This window comes from Oncorhynchus mykiss, chromosome 4 (genome assembly GCF_057628025.1).
Source record: "Oncorhynchus mykiss isolate SJ-2025 chromosome 4, ASM5762802v1, whole genome shotgun sequence".
NCBI lineage: Eukaryota > Metazoa > Chordata > Actinopteri > Salmoniformes > Salmonidae > Oncorhynchus > Oncorhynchus mykiss.
Window position 1 is genome coordinate 65,181,367 of NC_143025.1, and position 21,134 is coordinate 65,202,500.

Here is a 21,134-nt window from a genome sequence, read left to right on the forward strand (position 1 = left end):
ATAAACTCACTATATTTAGAATACATACAGCATGTGATCACAAAACAACTGCTACATAGAAAACAGTTTAACATCTGTGTTGATCAAAGGCAATGGGGTTTGGCTGGGGTAGGCCGTCATTGTAAATAAGAATTTGTTCTTAACTGACTTGCCTAGTTAAATAAAGGTTTTAATGAAAATAATAATATCTTTGATTAACACAATGTTATACTGTTTTTTTAAATGTTGTCGTCCCATCTCGAGACTTACGCAACTTCGTGCGTTTGTTAAAAAGCGTTTATCCTCGTATAACCTCTGTCGACTATTACATATCTTAGATGGTTCATCAGAAACAACAGCTCCTAGGGCTGTATTATCTCTCGACGCAGAAAAAGCTTTTGATAGACTAGAATGGTCATATCTCTGGTCTGTCTTGGAACATATGGGAATTGGCTCCAATTTCATTAATATGATTGAAATACTATATGCCAATCCCCTAGCCATAGTTATAACAGATATTCTGCTCTGCTCCATTCAGAATCACTCGAAGCAGCAGACAAGGCGATCCAATTTCGCCTTTGCTATTCTTATATCCCTGGAACCTCTGGCCAGGTAATTCATCAATCGAAGGAAATAACACCAATTTCTCTATCTACAGATCTCGTTATATGTTGACAGTATTTTACTATTTCTAGACATTGTTTCTCAGTCGCTCAAAAATACATTTAAGATCATAGATACATTCAGCTTCATCTCAAGCTATAAAATTAATCTAACCGAATCAGCTCTATTGCCTCTCAAGCCCCCGATGGAGGACGCCATCTCTACTTATGGAATCCTAATTGTTTCCTATTTTAAATATTTGGGAGTAGATATATTTCCTTCCATGGATAAAACCATTGCCAGAAACTTTAACAGAACGCTCAAATCAATTTACTCCGACCTCAGTATATGGAATGATATCCCAGTTACTTTAACCTGAATTTCTCTAGTTCAATGCGTCCCATTGGCTCCTGCTTCTGGCTATTGGATTTAAATTCATAGTGCAGTTTCAAAAGTTTACGGTACACTCAGAGTATTCAGACCCCTTGACTTTTTCAAAATTCTGTTACTATACAGCCTTATTCTAAAATGGACTAAATCATTTCCCCCCTCATCAATCTACACACCATATCGCATAATGACAAAGTAAAAACAGGTTTTTAGAAATGTTTGCAAATTTATAACAAATAAAAAACAGAAATTCCTTATTTACATAAGTATTCAGACCTTTGCTATGAGACTCGAAATTGAGCTCGGATGCATCCTGTTTCCACTGATCATCCTTTTTAAATATTTTATACAACTTGATTGGTAAATTCAATTGATTGCACATGATTTGGAAAGGCACACACCTGTCTATATAAGGTCCCACAGTTGACAGTGCATGTCAGAGAAAAAACCAAGCCCTGAGGTTCTAGGAATTGTCCGTAGAGCTCTGAGACAGGATTTTCTTGAGGCACAGATCTGGGGACGGGTACAAAAATGTCTGCAGCATTGAAGGTCCCCAAGAACACTGGCCTCCATCATTCTTAACAGGTAGAAGTTTGAAACCACCAGGACTCTTCCTGGAGCTGGCTGACCGGCCCTCCTGCGCAATCAGGGGAGAAGGGCCTTGGTCAGGGAGGTGACCAAGAACCTGATTGTCACTCTGACAGAGCTCAAGAGTTCCTCAGTGGAGATGGAATAACCTTCCAGAATGACAACCATGTCTGCAGTACTCCACCAATCAGACCTTTATGGTAGAATGGCCAGATGGAAGCCACTCCTCAGTAAAAAGCCCGCTTGGAGTTTGCCAACAGGAGCCTAAAGACTCTCAGACCATGAGAAACAAGATTCTCTGGTCTGATGAAACCAAGATTGAACACTTTGGCCTGAATGCCAAGCGTCATGTTTGGAGGAAACCTGGCACCATCCCTACAGTGAAGCATGGTGGTGGCAGCATCATGCTGTGGGGATGTTTTTCAACGGTAGGGACTGGGAGACTAGTCAGGATCGAGGGAAAGATGAACGGAGCAAAGAACCAGAGATCCTTGATGAAAACCTGCTCCAGAGTGCTCAGGACCTCAGACTGAAATACATTTTGAAGAGCATGAATTTAAATATTCAATGCTTTGAATCTATTATGTTACTTAACGATGATAACCCCTTGAATCTCTCCATCAATCAGACAGGATTACTGCTGGCAGACAGTACTGCTGCGCAGACAAATGTTGGCTCTGAGATGGCAACCACCCCACTTTTTAACCATTTAGAAGTTATAACATTAGAATTATCGACAGTGAGAATGAATGGTGCTAGGCAAGGAACAATTGAGCCCTGGAAGTAAAGAACAATCTCAGCTAAAGCCCCACACATACAAACCAATTATGTATATTTATTTAGACTTTGGTACTTTCTTTGCTTTCAATCCCACGGGGAAGGGGTGGTACAGCCAGAAGAGGACTGGCCACCCCTCGTAGCCTGGTTCCTTTCTAGGTTTCTTCCTAGGTTCTGGCCTTTCCAGGGAGTTTTTCCTAGCCACTGTGCTTCTACACCTGCATTGCTTGCTGTTTGGGGGTTTTGGCTGCGTTTCTGTACAGTACTTTTTGACATCAGATGATTTAAGAATGGCTTGATAAATACATTTGATTGATTTGTATGTGGGAGGTTCTCTGGTTATTATATATAAATGCTGGATGGCAGGAGGGTGAATGGCATGTTCTACTTGTGCAGATCAGTGAAGGTGTGGGGGTGGTGCAGGCCCTGGTGATGCAGAGAGACTCCAGACTCACACGGGCTCTGGTGCCTGTGGGCAGTCTTCACATCACGCTGCTGGTGACTCACTTGGCCAGTCAAGAGGAAGTCAACTTGTGAGTGTCTGCAGCTGATTTCAACTATTTCAACCAGATAGCCACCGTGTTTGATCGGGATTGTAGTAGAATAATTCTGTCTGTTTCTATGTCCTACGCATTTTATTAATAAAACTGATAAAACAACACCTTTTGGAACAATGCGAACTGTGAGGAGACGCACACGCACACTCTACACACACACATGAATGTATGGTGGTATTATACATGTTGTATTGTAGATATGTAGTGGTGTAATGTGTTTCATCATTTTGCCTTCATTTGTTTGGACCCCAGGAAGAGCTAATGGGGATCCTTAATAAATAAAAATGTTGTAGCGACGATATTGATTCATCTATAATTTGTCAATAGTTTAAAATAATAATACAAATACAGTAAAACACAATGCAGGTAACAATGTCCTCTTTTTTTAACCTCTATAATCACTGAATATATATAGGCCTACAACTTCCCTCTGATAAACAAATGGCTATAGATCTGACTGTACACATCCCAGGCAATTTAATTTTGCATCACTAAAAACTGCAGGGATGAATTATGTATTAGCCTGAGTGGCTACTGTGTGAGCATGGTGTGGTGGGAAGAGCAAGAGGATGGAGAGAGGATGTAGAGGGGATTAATGCCATGGGATTGATCTGGCTGTTGTGCTGTGCTGACTGCAGGGCGGTGTGTGCAGTGGACCAAATGAAGGCAGTGCTGCGGGACCTGCTGCGGGGGCGGGAGCTCATCCTGCCCTTCCACGGCATCGGACACTTCAGGAATGAGGTGGCGTTCGTAGAGCTGGCTCAGGGAGAACACCTCGCCACGCTGGCCCAGATCACAGGTGGGTGCTACTGCTAGTCGGCTACTGCTGCCCCACCCACTCTGCCTTTTTTCCCCCCATCCTCCTCCTCCCTCTGCTTCTCTCCCGTGTGCGTAATCTTTGACGTCATTCACCATGCCTTGCTAGCTATATGTTAGTCGTATATAGATGTGAGCTGGGATGCCAATTCAGGATAAATCTGTATGTATGAGGATCAGGGTCAGCCCAAGGGTCAGCACTCAGCACAGTTTTGTTTACCCATTTTTCATAAAATAATATTTAATGTTTAGCTTTTTTTTCTCTCTTTAGCAAAATCGTATATATTTGGTATTATTATTTTTTTTCTTTTTAGATATTTCTTACTGTTTCCAATGAAACAGTTTTTTTTAGATGGCGCAAGCTTTCCTAAATACAGACACTAACGGATTATGTTATCAGCAGCTGTCCTGCCCATTCCTGTACTTCCACTAACCGCTATACACCCGCCCTCTCCTCTTCTCTCCTCCTATTGATTATCTCTTTATCTTACACCATCCTGGGCTAAAGTTGCTCTCTCCCTCGCTGTCCTGCATTGCAAATGGCTCTGCTGTTGTTATTCCCATCAACCTCTCTCTCTGTCTCTGTGGTCATTCGCTCCAGGGGTTGTGAGGAAAACATTTGAGGAGAAAGGCCTCTCGTCCGGCGACGGCAAAGCGTTCAAGCCCCACCTTACCTTCATGAAACTGTCCAAAGCTCCTAAGCTACGCAGTCAGGTGAGCCTCATCACTCCTCATCACTCTGGCTGGAATGGCATGCATTGAGAACAACACCGACTCAGACAGACAAACAACACTGCTGTGTGGAGGTCTAGGGCAGCTTCACTCTCCTTTCAGACTGACAAGCTTCTCTGCCTTTGAGGGACACCTTATGTGGGTGCGTAGGTAAGACGATGAAATGTGTGGAGGGTAGTGACGCTGAGTCATTCACAGCTAGGTGTACATTTCTATTCTGGCTCGTATAATCTTGATTGACTTAAATCTGGCTGTCTGGAGTCTTAATGTCAATGATTATAATAATGTGTTATCATGAAATAAGTCTCTGCATGATCATTCTAGACTTGGGAATGAAAATCAGTAGTTGTGGAGCGTATGAATTATCATACCCTATTATAATACAGTGATACAAAATGAGGAAAGGTTATTCCTGTGAATACTGTTGAGCTTATAAATGGCGTACAATATCTTTAGTCTACGTCACTGTCACGTGGAAGGAAGCAGGCCCGTTAAATGTTCATTTTGAGAGAATGTATATTTGTAACAGCGGCCCACTATTTGACATGGTTGCCATCGTGGCTAAGTGACTGATGGTTATGGTTGCCATCGTGGCCAAGTGACCGATGGTTATGGTTGCCATCGGGGCCAAGTGACCGATGGTTATGGTTGCCATCGTGGCCAAGTGACCGAGGGTTATGGTTGCCATCATGGCCAAGTGACTGATGGTTATGGCAGTAGATAGATATTAGTAGATGGTCTGGTCTGGCAGGAGGGATGAGGATTTGACCTGGGAGTTGGAGGGGAAAATGAGAGCTGCCGGCTTAATCTGTTTGTTGGTGGTGGATGACACGTTTCCTGCGTGTTCCTCCTGTGCGTGCACGTGTTCCTGTGTGGGGTCAGGGTGGATGGGTGTGTTCAAGAACATCCATATCTGGTCAAACATGACAGCGAGCACATCCCCATGTCTCTGTGTGTATGTCTGTGTTCTCTCCCAGGGTGTGAAGAAGCTGGACCCTGAGCTGTACTCTGACTACGCTCAGCATCATTTTGGAGACGAGAGGGTGATCAGGCTGGACCTTTGCTCAATGTTGAAGAAAAAGACCCCAGATGGATACTACCACCAAGAGGCCTCCGTTACATTCGGTGAGTAGACACCGTGAGGCTTTTTTTATTATGACTGAAATTCTCATCTGCTCTCAGCATTATTGACATTGTTACACATATAGTGTGGTGGAGTTGAAGAAAGGGAGCCAAGACCTTCAAAATAAAGATAAGAAATATATTTATGTTGGTTCCTCCATCTTGTTGTTGACTCACTTGGCAAATGTCTCTCAACTGCCATTTCATAGATAAAAGTAATAACAATACAAATATAAATTCAGTATATACACTGAACAGAAATACAAACCTCACATACAACAATTTTAAAAGATTTTACAGAGTTACAGTTCATATAAGGAAATCCAACAATTTAAATAAATTCATTAGGCCCTAATCTATGGATTTCACATGACTGGAAATACAGATATTCCTCTGTTGGTCACAGATGCCTACAAAAAAAAGGTAGGGGCGTGGATCAGAAAACCTGTCAGTATCTGGTGTGACCACTATTTGCCTCATGCAGCGCAACACCATCTCCTTCGCATAGAGTTGATAATGCTGTTGATTGTGGCCTGTGGAATGTTGTACCACTCCTCTTCAATGTCTGTGCGAAGTCGCTGGATATTGGTTGGAACCGGAACATGATGTCATACACGTCATACACGTCAACAGCATCCCAAACATGCTCAATGGGTGACATGTCTGGAGAGTATGCAGGCCATGGAAGGACTGGGACATTTTCAGCTTCCAGGAATTGTGTGCAGATCCTTGTGACATGGGGCCGTGCATATTCCTGCTGTCAACATGCCAACTGCACGCTCCCTCAACTTGAGACATCTGTGGCATTCTGTTGTGTGACAAAACTGCACATTTTAGAGTTTCCTTTTATTGTCCCCAACACAAAGTGCACCTGTGTAATGGTAATGCTGTTTAATCAGCTTCTTGATATGCCATACCTGTCAGATGGATGGATTATCTTGGCAATGGAAAAATGCTCACTTACTGGGTAAGCACATTTGTGCAAAACATTTGAGAGAAAAGCTTTTTGTGCGTATGTAACATTTCTGGGATAATTTATTTCAGCTCATGAAACATGGGACCAACACTTTACATGTTGTGTTTATATTTTTGTTCAGTATATATCAAAATCCAATATAATTATACAGTCATCAACATGACAATATAATGAATCAAATGCATTCTCATTTTGCTAGATTGCTAGCTGGCTAGGGAAGCTAGTGTTGCTACGGCTAAATTATCTAGCGGACTTTCACAAGTTCATTAGAACATAAATGCTACATAACAATATAACAAACATACTACGGAAACATTACTCTTTTAAATAGTGTCTTTGCCACTCGCTTACCTTTTAAAATAAAGGAAATGTATGTATTTTATGTTGGTGCTTCTGTCTTGCTGGTGACTCAGTTGGCAAACTACTCTCAACTGCAACAGCGCGAGCCCACCATAGAAGAAGCAACCACAACATTAAAACAAGAGTGGCCATACTGGTACTGCACAATAATTGCTCAATACATGCCAAAATGGATAAATAGTCATATTTCACCCTCCCCTACTTAAAAATGTAAAATGTCTCCAGATATTCAACACTAAAACGTAAGTCTGTATCTCCTGGAATGTCATTAAACACTTGAAAGGGAATGGACCCACATCTTGGCACATTATCCAAAAGACTTGTGCATATTTCCATTTAGCTGCCCACTCAAGAAAAAGCTTCAAATTGTAACCAGTGCCTGCAACCTGGTTCAGGTTATCAGTCAACCTACCAGGGTAGTCACAAACAGCACAGGAATGAAATCATCAACATGTATTGATCACATCTTTACTAATGCTGATACTGCTTTTCAAAATGTGTTTGAGAGCAGTATCCAGATCCATCGTATGTAGTGGTCACAATATAGTAGCCATATCTAGAAAAACCAAAGTTCCAAAGGCTGGGACTAATATAGTGTATAAGAGTGTGTAATGAGGAGCAAACAGACACTGCACTTGACTCATTTATGAAATGACTTATTTCAGTCACTAATAAGCATGCACCCATTAAGAAAATGACTATTAAAAATGGTTAAATCCTCTTGGATTGATGAGGAATTTAAACATTGTATGGTTGAGAGGGATGAGGTAAAAGGAATGGCAAATAAGTCCAGCTGCACAACCGATTTGAAAAATGTATTACAAATTGAGAAATCATGTGACTAAACTGAATAAAAAGAAGAAACTACTCTATGAAACAAAGTTAAATGACATGATGAATGATAGTAAAAAACTTTGGAGCACCTTCAATTATATTTTGGGAAAAAATGCAAACTCGGCTCCGTCATTCATTGAGTCAGATGGGTCATTCATCACAAAACCAACTGATATTGCCAACTACTTTTAAGGATTTTTTTCAGTGGCAAACTTAGGCATGACATACCAGCAACAACATGCTGACATTACACATCCCAGTATATCTAACCAAATTATAAAAGACAAGCATTATAATTTTGTATTCTGTAAAGTGAGTGGGGAAGAGGTGAAAAAATGATTGCTGTCTATCTACAATGACAAGCCACCGGGGTCTGACAACTTGGATGGAAAATTACTGAGGATAATAGTGGATGACATTGCCACTCCTATTTTACATATTTTCAATTTAAGCCTACTAGAAAGTGTGTAGCCCCAAGCTCTTGAAGGGAAGCAAAAGTAATTCCTCTACCTAAAAATAGTAAAGCTCCTTTTACTGGCTCAAATTAGCCTACCAATCAGCCTGTAAGCCAAAAAATGGTGTTTGACCAGGTACAATGCTATTTTACAGTAAACAAATTGACAACAAACTTTTCAGCATGCTTATAGGGAAGGACATTTAACAAGCACAGCACTTTTTTTCAAGATTGTGAGAAATGTTTTGTTAGACTTCAGTGCGGCTTTTGACATCGATCATAGTCTGCTGCCGGAAAAACGTATGTGTTATGGCTTTACACCCCCTGCTATATTGTGGATAAATAGTTACTTGTCTAACAGAACACAGAGGGTGTTCTTTAATGGAAGCCTCCAACAAAAGCCAGGTAGAATCACGATTTCCCCAGGGCAGCTGTCTATGCCCCTTACTTTAAAAAAAGTATTTACTGATGCCATGCCACTTTAAGTAAAGCCAGTGTGGCTATGTATGTGGATGACTCAACACTACACATGTCAGCTACTGAAATGACTGCAACACCTAACAAAGAGCTGCAGTTAGTTTCAGATTGGGTTGCAAGGAATAAGTTAGTCCTAAATATTTCTAACTAAAAGCATTGTATTTGGTTCAAATCATTCACTAAACCCTAAACCTCAACTAAATATTGTAATCAATCAAATTTATTTTATATAGCCCTTCGTACATCAGCTGATATCTCAAAGTGCTGTACAGAAACCCAGCCTAAAACCCCAAACAGCAAGCAATGCAGGTGAAGAAGCACATGTAATAAATCATGTGGAAATTGAGCAAGTTGAGGTAACCCTGGATTGTAAACTGTCATGGTCTAAACAGATTGATACAACAGTAGCTAAGATGGGGAGAAGTCTGTCTATAATAAAGCACTGCTCTACCTTCTTAACAGCACTATCAACAAGGCAGGTCTTACAGGCCCTAGTTTTGTCGTACCTGGACTACTATTCTGTTGTGTGGTCAGGTGCCAGAAAAAGGGAGTAGGAAAATTGCAATTGGCTCAGAACAGGGCAGCATGGCTGGCCCTTGGATGTACACAGACAGCTAATATTAATAATATGAATGCCAATCTCTCCTGGCTCAAAGTGTAGGAGAGATTGACTTCATCACTCCTTGTATTTATGAGAGGTATTGACATGTTGAATGCACCGAGCTGTCTGTTTGAACTACTGGCGCACAGCTCGGACAACCATGCATACCCCACACAACATGCCACGAGGTCTCTTCACATTCCTCAAGTCCAGAACAGACTATGGGAGGCGCACAGTACTACATAGAGCTATGACTACATGGAACTCTATTCCACATCAAGTAACTGATGCAAGCAATCTTTTTTTTTTTTTTTTTTTTTTTTTCTTTTTTTTTTTTTTCTTTTTTTTTTTTAAACGGACACATGCATACACACACACGGCAACATGGATTTTGTACTGTAGGGGCCTGAGGGCCATGAGTTGGGAGATTTGTGAATGTGATATTTAAAAAAAAATGTATATACTGCCTTAATTTTGCTGGACCCCAGGAAGAGCTCATGGGGATCCATAATAAATACAAATACAAATTTAGAAGTTTAAGGTAACCATACCTCATCTCCCTTACTAAACCGATATCTTTTCAGCCAACAAAATCACATTCTGTTTACATAGGCTACACACGTCAGACCTCATGTTCCTCTTCAGTGGAGCATAAGAGTATACTGGCAGTTTTTGTTAATATCAAACACATACAATAACCATATTACCAGGGTCTCCAGAGTGTTGGGAGTGCTTTAGAGAATGAACGCTGGGGCATAATCTGAACGTCCACCATATTAATGTCTCTGTCAATCACTGAAGGTTCACCTAAAGCACCGTATGTCAGTATTCTGGGCTGATGTCAGTTTCTTCGTGGGATGAAGGTGGTAAGTCTTCAGGACTAATAAGACTTGGCACCTGCTCACCCACTGTGTCCTTACCCTCTGGCCCCACACTCCTCACCAGATTCCTTCACACAGACCTCTCCATGTGTCGGGGAGAATGTGGTGCATTGCAGGGGAAATGTGATGTGCAAGGGGACATGTGGTGTGTAGGGGGCAAGTAGGCAGGGGAGCCAGCGACTTTCAACTTCTGGATCCATAGCGGTGTTCTCCACTCCAGAGTTGGATCTGTGGCGACTGGGCAGGGCATATCTCAGTTCATAGTCATCGGAGTTACTGTCAGAGTTATGCTCTGCCTGTTTGTTTGGGTCTATGGGAGGGGGTTTGGGGTGTTGTCTTTGATGTGTTTGTACCTGGGCATGTGGTCTCCTCGGTTTTCTCCAAAGGAAGGCGGTCACAGGGCAGGAGTTTTCTGTGGAGCACCCTTTTTCCTCCTTGTCCATTATCTCGTTTCACCTCATACACCGGACTCTTTGGGTGTTTCCTTTTGAAGGACTATATGGACTTGATCCTCCCAGTACAACCTTAGTTTGCCTGGCCCTCCTCTTTCAGACAGGTTTTTCACAAGGACTGTCTCCGGGTTGTAGCTCCTGACCATGGACCTTCCTGTCGTAATGACTTTTCTCTCAGACCCTTTTGTGGCTTCCTTTTCAGCAATGTTGTATGCCTCTTTCATTCTCTCCTGCTAGTTTGTGATGTAGTCCTGGTAGATTCCTTTTCTGCCATTGACTTAGAGGTCGAATCGCAGGTCGATGCAGAGTCTTGGGGACCTTCCAAACAGAAGATAGAAGTGAAGTGAGGTTTTCCAGTCCGTATTTGTCTCTTCATTTAAGGTTCTCAACATTCGGAGCAGCGTCTTGTTGAACCTCTCAACCTGACCATTCCCTTCAAGGTGATAAGGGGTGGTGTGGGATCCACGTACTCCACTCAGTTCATTTAATCTTGTGAGCAGCTGGTTCTCAAATTATTTTCTGCAACCCAGCTGCGTTCAGCTTGGCTGTGGTGAGGACATAAGTGGGTTGTTGTCTGTGTAGACAACGAAGGAAGGGGCATGGTAGAAGTAGTCCCTGAAAGAGCTAAGAACTTATCTGGTGGTGTCAATGTCTGTGAGCCGTACGACATCCATCCTTTCCCCTTGTCGCTGATAGAGGACAGCTCCCAGTCCATCTTGTGAAGCAGCTGTATGAAGGGTTATGTCATGTCTGGATAACCTAGGATAGATTGCCCCTCCGCACCACCTATCAGCTTGTTTAGGATTTCCTGATGGTCAGAGTTCCAGTTGATGGGAGTATGTGAAGGCTTTTGGATGTTGTTCTTTGTGCTCTTTCTCCTTTCCTGAGGCTAGAATGGGTTTCTGTGGAGTGTCTGGGTGGCTAGTAGGGCATACAGTGGCAAGGCTACTTTGGAAACGTCTGGGATGTATGGCCTGTAGTAGCAGAGGAAGTTCAGTATTTTTCTCAGTTCTCCCACTGTCTGATTTCCTCTCTTTAAGGAATTTACTGGGGAGTTGTCTTTGGGGTCCATAGTGTATCCATCTCCACTCACCATCTACCCCAAGAACCTGATGTTCTTCCTGAAGATTGTACTCTTCCGTGGAGAACTTAACAGGTGGACCAGGTTGTCATGGTAACCTTGACTGGGTTACCTAACCTTTGTTTAGCAGGTCCTGGAGATACTCTTTTACCTCAGCATTGAGTGGCTTGGAGATGTAAGTATTCTGCACTGGTGTAGGGTCTTTCAAGGTGATGTACATGTCCAGAGATGGGATACAACTGATGTCAACATCATATGCTAAGGCTTTATGCAACATCTCTCTCATGCTTCCTCTGTCAGGTGATCCACATTGACTGGAGGGTACCAATCTGGTCTGTTGCTTTCCACTTTCTCTCTCTCTGCTGTTCTGGACTCCCTTGGGCTAGGTTGACAATAAAACACTTTGCTTGGGTGTCATTGGTGACAGGAAACACAGTTTTCACTGTCAGGAGGTGGCCTAGGATTATGCACTGGTTGAGTGCGATGGGGGTGGTTGTTGGTGTTCGCAATGGGAATGGTGACAAGTGTTCCCAAGTGTTTTAGTCTTCACCAGCCCCTCAGTCACTGGGGGAGGGTGTGTAGTTCACTGGGTGTGAATAATATCTCTTGGCCTTTGAACTTGGCTCCTACATGTGCAGGTAAACGGATGGTTATGACTTTGTTGGCAGACAAGAAGATCCTCCTGCAGCCTGTTCTCACCAGGATGAGCTTCAACACCATCTGTGCAGTCTTGGCTGTGAGAGAGAATGCAGCACTTACTGTTTGAATGGTGTCTGTGTTGTGACCGGTGCTGCGGGCCTTCACCACCTCCTCAATAACATTGAATCCAAAAATGGGGTTCTCTGCCCCACTTGGGTTGTCTGACATGAGGATGGGAGCTGTGGTGGCTTCCATTGTCTAGCTGCTCAGTTTGAACTGTACCTCATCTAGCCAGTGAAGGGGATTTCCATCTGATAGGCTGCTAGTCCCGTCAGGTCAGTGTTCCGGGCCCCAACAACTCTTCAATGGGTCGGAGGGTGGTGTGGGGAGGTGTTTCTTCCTCCAGGCTTCGTTGATGATGCTTGCTTGAGCTCTGTTGTCCCACAGTGATTTCATCAAGCTTGCAGCTGACTAGACATTACCTTCCAATCAGATTGATGAGCTGTGTTTTGTGCCCTGTCACCACATAGTTCATATAGACTCAGGATTGGAGCTGTTGTTGTGGCTTTTAGTGGTGAGTGGTGTGTTTAGTCTACCTGGTTGCTGTTGTCGTTGCTGTTTTTTGTGCTGGTGCTGTGTGTCTCTTGTGGTTTGGGAGTCTGGCTCTAGGTGGGACACGTGATCTGGAGCTACTGTTGATCCTTTCTCAGCATCCCATTCCTCACCGCAGCAGAACGTGGTAGCACTGCTCACCTGTGTGTGCCTCTTGACACGCCGCACATCCCTGTGGTCTCTGGCTGGTCTGTGTGGTAGATCTTCCCCTCTGGGCTGAATGAGAGGTGTATCTTTCCCCTGGTGATGGCTGAGTAGTGCACCTTCCTCCCTGTGATGGCTGAGTGGTGGCCTCCATTGCTGCCAGGAACACCTTCCTCATCTCCCAGACGTCGGACCTCAGCTGGTGGGTTTCGGATGGGATATGTAGACCCTGGATGTAACCTCTCTACGACTGTGGTGGTGGCTCACTCATCCTTGGCATCACTTAGAAGTCCAGTTTCGATGGCACGGAGGAACTTCCGCTGGAACAGGTCGTGGCTGTAGTCCTCCTCATCCCTGTCTGTGGACTTCCACAGTAGCTTCTCTTTCAGCTCGAAGGTCTGGGCTGACTCTGACACATTCATTAGTTTGTGATATGTCAGGTAAGCTCTCTTCTTTATATTGCCCCTTTAGGTTGGTTTTTAGTATAAACAGCATCAACCCACTGGTGTATGACAGGTTGTCTCTCTGCCCCACTTCTCCTAAATTCCCATCTATTCTTAGTGACCTCAGGTACTGGGGTATGATGTTGTGTTACCAGTGGTGCTGAGGTGTGGTGTGGTCTGTACTTCTCTTCCATGCCTGGGGGGGGTGTGGCCATCTCACGGAGGCATCTGATCTCTTCCTCCGAGGCTCTGCACTTTTTCCTCCTGGACTCTCTGTAACAGGACATAATGTGTCTCGAGGTCAGCAAGGCGGCTGTGATCAGGGACTATTCTACCTATTTCTCTCTACTCCTCTCATTTCTTGCATGGATTAGAGGACGCCTCTCAGGTACTCACATTCCCTGTCCTCAATGTCATTTAATGCCCTTTCAATCACCCGGATAAGACTATCTGGTTTTATTTAACACACCTCCTTCAGCAGGACCAACGCATTTCAAATAGTTGCACACTACAATGAGTTGAGGCTGTTCCAGTTGGTGTAGGAAGGCACTCACTTCATTTATGTTCTACATTTGACCCACGTGTTGATGTTGTTCTGGCGCTTTCTCTAATGTTAAGTTGATCCCAGGTTTGTCTCTTAGGAGGTGGTTCTATCTTTTTACTTGCTTGTAGAATCTTCTCCTGGCTAGCTCACACAAATGTTACACATAGTGTGGTGGAGTTGAAGAATGGGATCCAAGATGAGTTATGCACAACTTGATTTACTCCAGAGTTTGGGAGGAAAACTGAACCTGAGGGAAAGTTTAACAAGATAGTCTTAACAAGAAGTGGTGGAAAAAGTACTCAATTGTCACACTTGAGTGAAGGTAAAGATAAAGAAAATGATTCAAGTAAAAGTGAATATCACCCTGTACAATACTACTTGAGTAAAAGTTTGAAGTTATTTGGTTGTAAATATACTTAAGTATCAAAAGTAAATGAAATTGCTCAAATATACTTAGAGTATAAAAAGTAAACCTAAAAGTATAAGTCATTTCAAATTCCTTATATTAAGCAAACCAGACGGCACAATAATATTATTTTTTTACGGATAGCAAGGGGCACATTCCAACACTCTGACATAATTTACAAACAAAGCATTTGTGTTTAGTGAGTCTGCCAGATCAGAGGCAGTAGGTATGTCCAGGAATGTTGTATTGCTAAGTGTGTGAATTGGACCATTTTCTTGTTAAAATGTAACGAGTACGTTTGGGTGTCAGTGAAAATGTATGGTGTAAATAGTACATGATTTTATTTTAGCAATGTAGTGAAGTAAAAGTTGGCAAAAATATAAGTAGTATAGTACAGATACTACTTAAATAGGACTTTAAAGTATTTTTACTTAAGTACTTTACACCGCTGTTAACAAGATAAGAATATAATAGTTATTGTGAAGTGGGAATTTTCTTACTGCAATTAATTAGCCTATTTCTCTCAATGTAGCAAGGGATGTAATTGTTTATTAGCTCAGATTTTATTTGCAAACGGCCTTGGATATTACTAAATGGAATTTAAAGCGCCTTGCTGTGTTCATATTTTACCAGCAGAGGGAGGTAAATATTTTTTTAGAAGGTAATTGTCTGTGAAGGCAATGCATTTCCTCCAAGTTATCTGGTCAACTCTTTCCCAGGGACTAACATTACGAGGTTTAAGATGCTTGTTGTTCAGACCTGCCTTGATATTCCCCAGAGGTTTGTTCTGACAATCAGTAGACACTCCTAATTGCTGTCATCTCTTTCTTCTTCTTTTAGTGCCTGTTTTGTTTGTTCTGATTCCCAGCTTGTTTTATTTTCTGGATGAATAAATCACTTCAGGATGTGTCCTTGGCAATCGTTCACTTTCACGTTGTTCTATTCTCACAGCCTCTTAACTGAGTAAACAGCAGAACAGACCTTTTTTCTAATTAGCCTAATTGTTTGAAAGTCCACGAATATGTTTACTTTTGGCCTCCATCAATATCTGGAATGTTTGATTATGTTCTACTAAAGCCAGTAATCCAGAATAGATTTACTAAATGCACTGTAACCAGCCTGTGCCTGTATTATCTGGCTCTGTGCTGCCCAGTAGACAACTTGTGGTTGTGATGAGTACTGCAGCCATGACATAAAAGGCTCATTCCATGCAAGCAGGTCTGCACATTTGATTGTATGAATCATTGGGAGTGAGAGGAGATAGCTCTGTCTGCTGTAGCTTAGTGATGGTCTGACAAACGAGCTTGGCAAAAGTCTAATGCACCCACAGTGAGGGAGATGGGTTGTCTGCGTGAGCTCGCCCGTATGCTGGGAAATGATTAGCCCACACACTGAGAGCTGAAGTGGTGAGAAGAGGGGGATAAAGCATTGTGGGGAACAGGGAATGGCGCAGCCTAATTCATGTGCACTGACCGTCTCCACAGTGCTCTCCTCTGGCTTGGTTTGTCGTGACGACGTGTGTGGTGTTTTTTTTTGTCTGAAAGCTTCCTTTGCATACTGAACAAACGGACATCTCGCTTCAGATTGCTGTCAAAACAGCCTGTGAAAATAGTGGTACCGGTAATAGACTTGTTGGCGGTGCATCATTTGATGTTATGGGGCTGTTTTGCTTCCTTATTCTAGAATGTTTTTTTTTTTTTTGCTTATCTTTATCAAGGGACCCAATAATTCCCAAGCCCACTGGTTGACAACGAAACATGAGAAGAAAGTGGTAGGGCTTTAGCCAAGATCTTTTTCACCCTCTGTAATGAGTTGGTCCACAGAGCTTTTGGTACAGGTCTGAGGCATCAGGTTGAGGGCAACATGGTTCCAATAGAAATGGGATGTTAATTAGCCTGGCGCTCAGGGTTGGTCTGGAAGGACTCCAACTGGATCAGGAAACTGTCAGCAAGCAGGCGACAGAGTGGAAGAAGGGTGTTGATTCAGGAGGATGTGAAAGGAATATGTGTTGGTTATACATGACAGAAATAGATCACACCCAATGCTCTGCTCCATGGCCAATCTCTCTTTTTAAAACAATCCACACACACACACAATGAAAATGATAGTGACTGTCAGTGATATTATGATAGAATTTGGGTTGTAGTGCACATAAACACTGATGTGAGTTCACTAGTCTGTCTATTTTCCTCTCTGTCAGCTGCCTCTGGGCTCATGATGAAGCTATGGCTGGGCAGCAGTGCCAGGCGAGCTGGACAAGCTCTCCTGGACTCATCCACTAGATGTGTGTAGTTGGCATTGGGAGCAGGCAGGCCTGGGGTCTCTCCCCAGCCCTCTGATCTCTGCTCCCGTATGGAATTTAATTTAACAAGATGCTTCTGCTCTACCTGGTACTTGTAAGTAATACATATGGCAGGAAATGCACTGAAGATTCATTGAAGATTCTTGTCATATCTGACTCATGTCGGTGGTTAACATTTAGACGTAACAAATGTTGCCTGTATTAAAAAGAAAACGAACACACGATAGACATGTAAGCTAAGCCTTCTAAGGTCTCACATACGTGGGACATACACATTTCAAAGCACTTGCATACCACTGTCTGACACTTATGCATGCAATGTGACACTTATTGAAAAAATAAAGCAGTCTTCCATGAGGAAGGTGGAAAGCAGGAGGAGGAGGAGCAGGATGGGGAAAGCAGAAGGGGGAGGATGAGGTAGGAGGGGGACAGGAGGAAGAGTGGGTCAGGCCCTGTCCTGTGGGGACCATGAGCTACTGAGCTGGCCCTGTGATGGGATGACTGCTGACTGGCTCTCCTCCCCTGACCGAGTCACACTGTGGTGTCACAGACGGGACACAGCACAGGGGTCCCTCTCACCTCACACAAGCAGCCAGCTGTGAAGCCCATGACAAGGAGCTGACACCACCGCTCTATATCAAAAACACTGTTGCCATACTCACCCTCTAAGGTTGGGCAAGAGGTTAATCCATGTGGCAACTCTGGGGAAAGCTGGTGTGTGTGACTTAGATTTGATAGTGTGCCTGGGTTGTGAATCTGTTTTGTGCCAACTGCCAAGGATGCTTTAGGCTGGTTCCTTTCATATTGTAGATGATAGAATCACTCTGCTTTTTAACGATTTAGTTATTTCTGTCTGGGGCAGAATGTGCTGTATTCATTAGGAAATAGATTTTAGGATATCTAAATGTCATGATGTTTTTTTTACAGAAAATAAAGTTGAATGCATGAATGATGAGTCTATGGATTTCTCTCTTGCTCTCTTTCTCCTCCTTTACAGTCTCCCTCTTCCTCTATCGCTCTTTTTCTCTCTCTCTCTCTTGCTCTCTCTCCCCCCTCTCTTTCCCCCTGCCTCTCTGTATCTGTCTATGTCTGGGCTTAGTGTTTGTGACCTTTTCATGTTGTCACTCTCATCGTCGATGCAGAATAATCTCAGGGGGCCTCTTGTCCTGCCTGGTGTTGCTTCTGTAATGTCTGCTCCTTTTCCGTGTGAGTTTGATCTAGCCCAGCAGTACATTACTTTAGGTCTACTTCGTGTGTTTCTATCTGAGGTCCTCTAACACTGGGAGTCCTGGGTTGAATATATTGCATTTTTTTATGCTTGACTGTCAGAGCTGTCCGACCAACCAGTCGCTGAATCTTTTGTGAATTGGTTAAGTTTACCTGTTAAGCCCACCCAAATCTAAGTTTAGCCATTTCTAACATGTACTGCCCTAATTTCTGTAAGAAAAGTAGAGATCAAATGAAAGATTAATCTCTTGTGTGAAGTTTTATGACTTTATTTACAATGAAATTTAATAAGACAAAAATATTTGATAAAATATGTGAAATCCACACTGGGGTTAATAGAAACAGAATGTGCTCTAAGTAAGCCCACATCTTAAATGATCAATTTTAATTCATTTCCAAATGTGAAAAACGTACAAACCGACATTTTGTTATGTAAAATGAGCTGATATAAATCTCCCCTAAAGTTATTAAAATAAACTGATCATTACTATTCATCATGAACGTAGCACTCAATACAGGGGGCTGTCCAATCGTATCCACAGAGATCAATGTGGACTTAGGCGTTTGTTCTTGTCCACCAGTACACACTTGATTCAACTAATCATAGACTTCAATCACGACATGATTAGTTAAATCAGGTGTGTTACTGCTTGGTTAGAACACAACCCTGCACCCACACTGGCCCTCTGTGGATAAGAAGCCATGACCCAAAGACCATAACACACACAACTTTCAATGAATTATCACATTGGCTGTACTGCTATTGTTGTTAATTAGTTCAACTTGTCTTTCTGAAGCCTGTCTGAAGACCGTTTCAAATCTCCCTGTGAAGACAGTTTCAAATCTCCCCTTCTACTGTGTATTAAAACGGTACAGGTGGTGGACCAAACAACTGAATCACCTATGAATGAAAGACAACATGACAATGCCCCCACCCAAAAGTTCATGACTAGTCAGTCGCCCAATAGTCATCTTCTTGCCCCTCATTTGTTTGCATTTTAATCAACCACTTGTTGGTCTTCTATCGCAGATATCCCTCAACCCTGGTGTGTGTGACTTAAATTTGATAGTGTGCCTGGGTTGTGAATCTGTTTTGTGCCAGGTTCCTTTCATATTGTAAATTCCCATGGGAATTATGCCTCTCTAGAGTCTCTGAGAAGTGTAGAGAGTCATGTTTGACTAACGCCGTTGTAAATTTATGCTGAGCCAAATGTCAGTTCAGAAATATGACGTTTGTAAATCCTCTTCAGCCCTATTATGGAACTTTCCCAGCCTGAGATGGCGGTGCCACCATGTGTTCCATGTCATCTGTGTTGCTCATCGGTCTGGGGGGGGCTGAGATGTCATGCACTGATTTGATTACTATGGTATCTATGGAATGAGAGGCTGCTCCAGGGGAGTTCACTGCCAGGTGAAGAAGAAAAATTTCATTTTCAGCTACGACTCTATTAGTAATGTATTTGCCTTTTTAGATATAGGCTAGCTAGGCCTACATTATTTCCAGTGTTTCTGCTTTGGAATGATGCATCCTGGTATTGCTTTTTTTCATAAAAAAACAAACAATTTAAACTGATATTTACAGATTCCTCCTCCTCATTCCTCTGTGTTACATGTCAGATTGTTTTTAAATACATATATTTACATAATCCTACTATTCCTCTGCCTTCCGTATAGGGATGTAGAATCTGTGAATTGTTTAGTAATCCACCGTGGTGCTGACCATAATTCACCAACTCCTCTGTGGCAGCTGGGAAGAGCAGGATAAGCAAGTAATGTAATCTTCACTGGATTTTCACGTTCTCTATGCTACCCTCAGCCAAAGGTCACGCTGATAAATGTTTTTGATTCTTTTATTTGTTCACCAGTGTAGCAGTAGATTAATAATAATCTAATGTGTCCTTTTTTCTTTCTTTTTTTAATCGCGCTTAGGCGTGTTTAAAAAACGGTGACAATGCCCTCACAGACTAGTGTCCCTGTAACTCGCCACATCACCGTTAAATCTAGGTCACAGTCAGACTCGGAAGGAACCTATTTCTGGACCTATTTTGCTTCCCCAACTGGATAAAAAAAAGTTTACATTTAATCCTGGAGGAGACTGTTTTACATTCTCCTGGCTGACATCACTGTTCAAATATAGAGTTGGGATAATCCTCAAATGTTTTTTTTGTTTTCCTCTATGGGTCATCTTATAGATGGCCTTTGCCATAAGAATGTGCATCAGGGTATGTTTTTTTTCTTCTTTAGATTTCATCTCAGCATGCCATGTTGGGTTGAGCTAATGTAAAATGGACGTGTGGTAGCTAGCCTACTTCTCTGTTCTGTCAGCGGCAGTAGGGGAGGTAGGTAGTGTGGTTGAGCGTGGAGATAGGCGCGTTCTACTGGTGGGTTCTGAAGATGTTCTGTCTCCTCTGCCTGCAGCTGCAGAACACATTTACAAGGAATTTGTGAGCTGGACATTTCTGTAGCACAGTGGTAATGTAGAGAAACCCAGTGTTGTTGTTTTTGTGTATGTAAGAGGATCAACAGTTGGGTTTGCACATGCTCAATTCCTTCCGGCCTAGTTTATCAAAAGAGCGTGAAAAAGCATTTGAGCTGTCCTGCTGAACTATGTCTAGGAGATATAGAATGATTTCACCACTTACCTAAGGCCTATTGGACAGTCCTCTTACTCATGAAGTTGGAGGCATCATTACATTGTATTTGTACAAATTAGCATGTACTGTGTGTATTGATTATATTGTCGTAATATTATAAATTGTGCTACCTAAATCCTATGCCTGGCATTTCAAACAGATTTTGTTATACACTGTAAATTGAGGTTTGTATATTCCAAAGTGTGTTGAAATGATAATGGCCTTGACTGTGTAACAACAGTTTGTGTGGTATATCTGCTAGGCTTGGCCTGCTGATATTTTGCCTTTTTGGATGATTTACGTCTTGGGTAGCAACTGGAAACATACATCTAGTGTAGTGAGTGATGGCAGCGATCATTAACACCAGTCATAATCCAGAAGGGTGATGGGAAAGGCCTTGTTATCTTTAGTGTGCAGCTGCTTATCTGTGTGCTGACCTGCCTCCTGACCACTTTTACTGCGTCACGGTGAGTAAAGCTGACCTTCATACAAATATAAAGTCAT

At 42.6% G+C, this 21,134-nt stretch overlaps 1 protein-coding gene across 1 annotated transcript in view; it reads left to right on the forward strand.

Annotated features, from left to right (window-relative positions):
* Positions 1-21,134, forward strand: part of LOC110522177 (A-kinase anchor protein 7) — a 52,556-nt gene that overhangs the window by 2,528 nt on the left and 28,894 nt on the right. The window contains exons 4-7 of the mRNA XM_021600338.3: positions 2,734-2,870; positions 3,533-3,693; positions 4,312-4,424; positions 5,420-5,567. Coding sequence (XP_021456013.3) covers positions 2,734-2,870; positions 3,533-3,693; positions 4,312-4,424; positions 5,420-5,567 — 559 coding nt within the window. The remainder of the gene's footprint in view (positions 1-2,733; positions 2,871-3,532; positions 3,694-4,311; positions 4,425-5,419; positions 5,568-21,134) is intronic.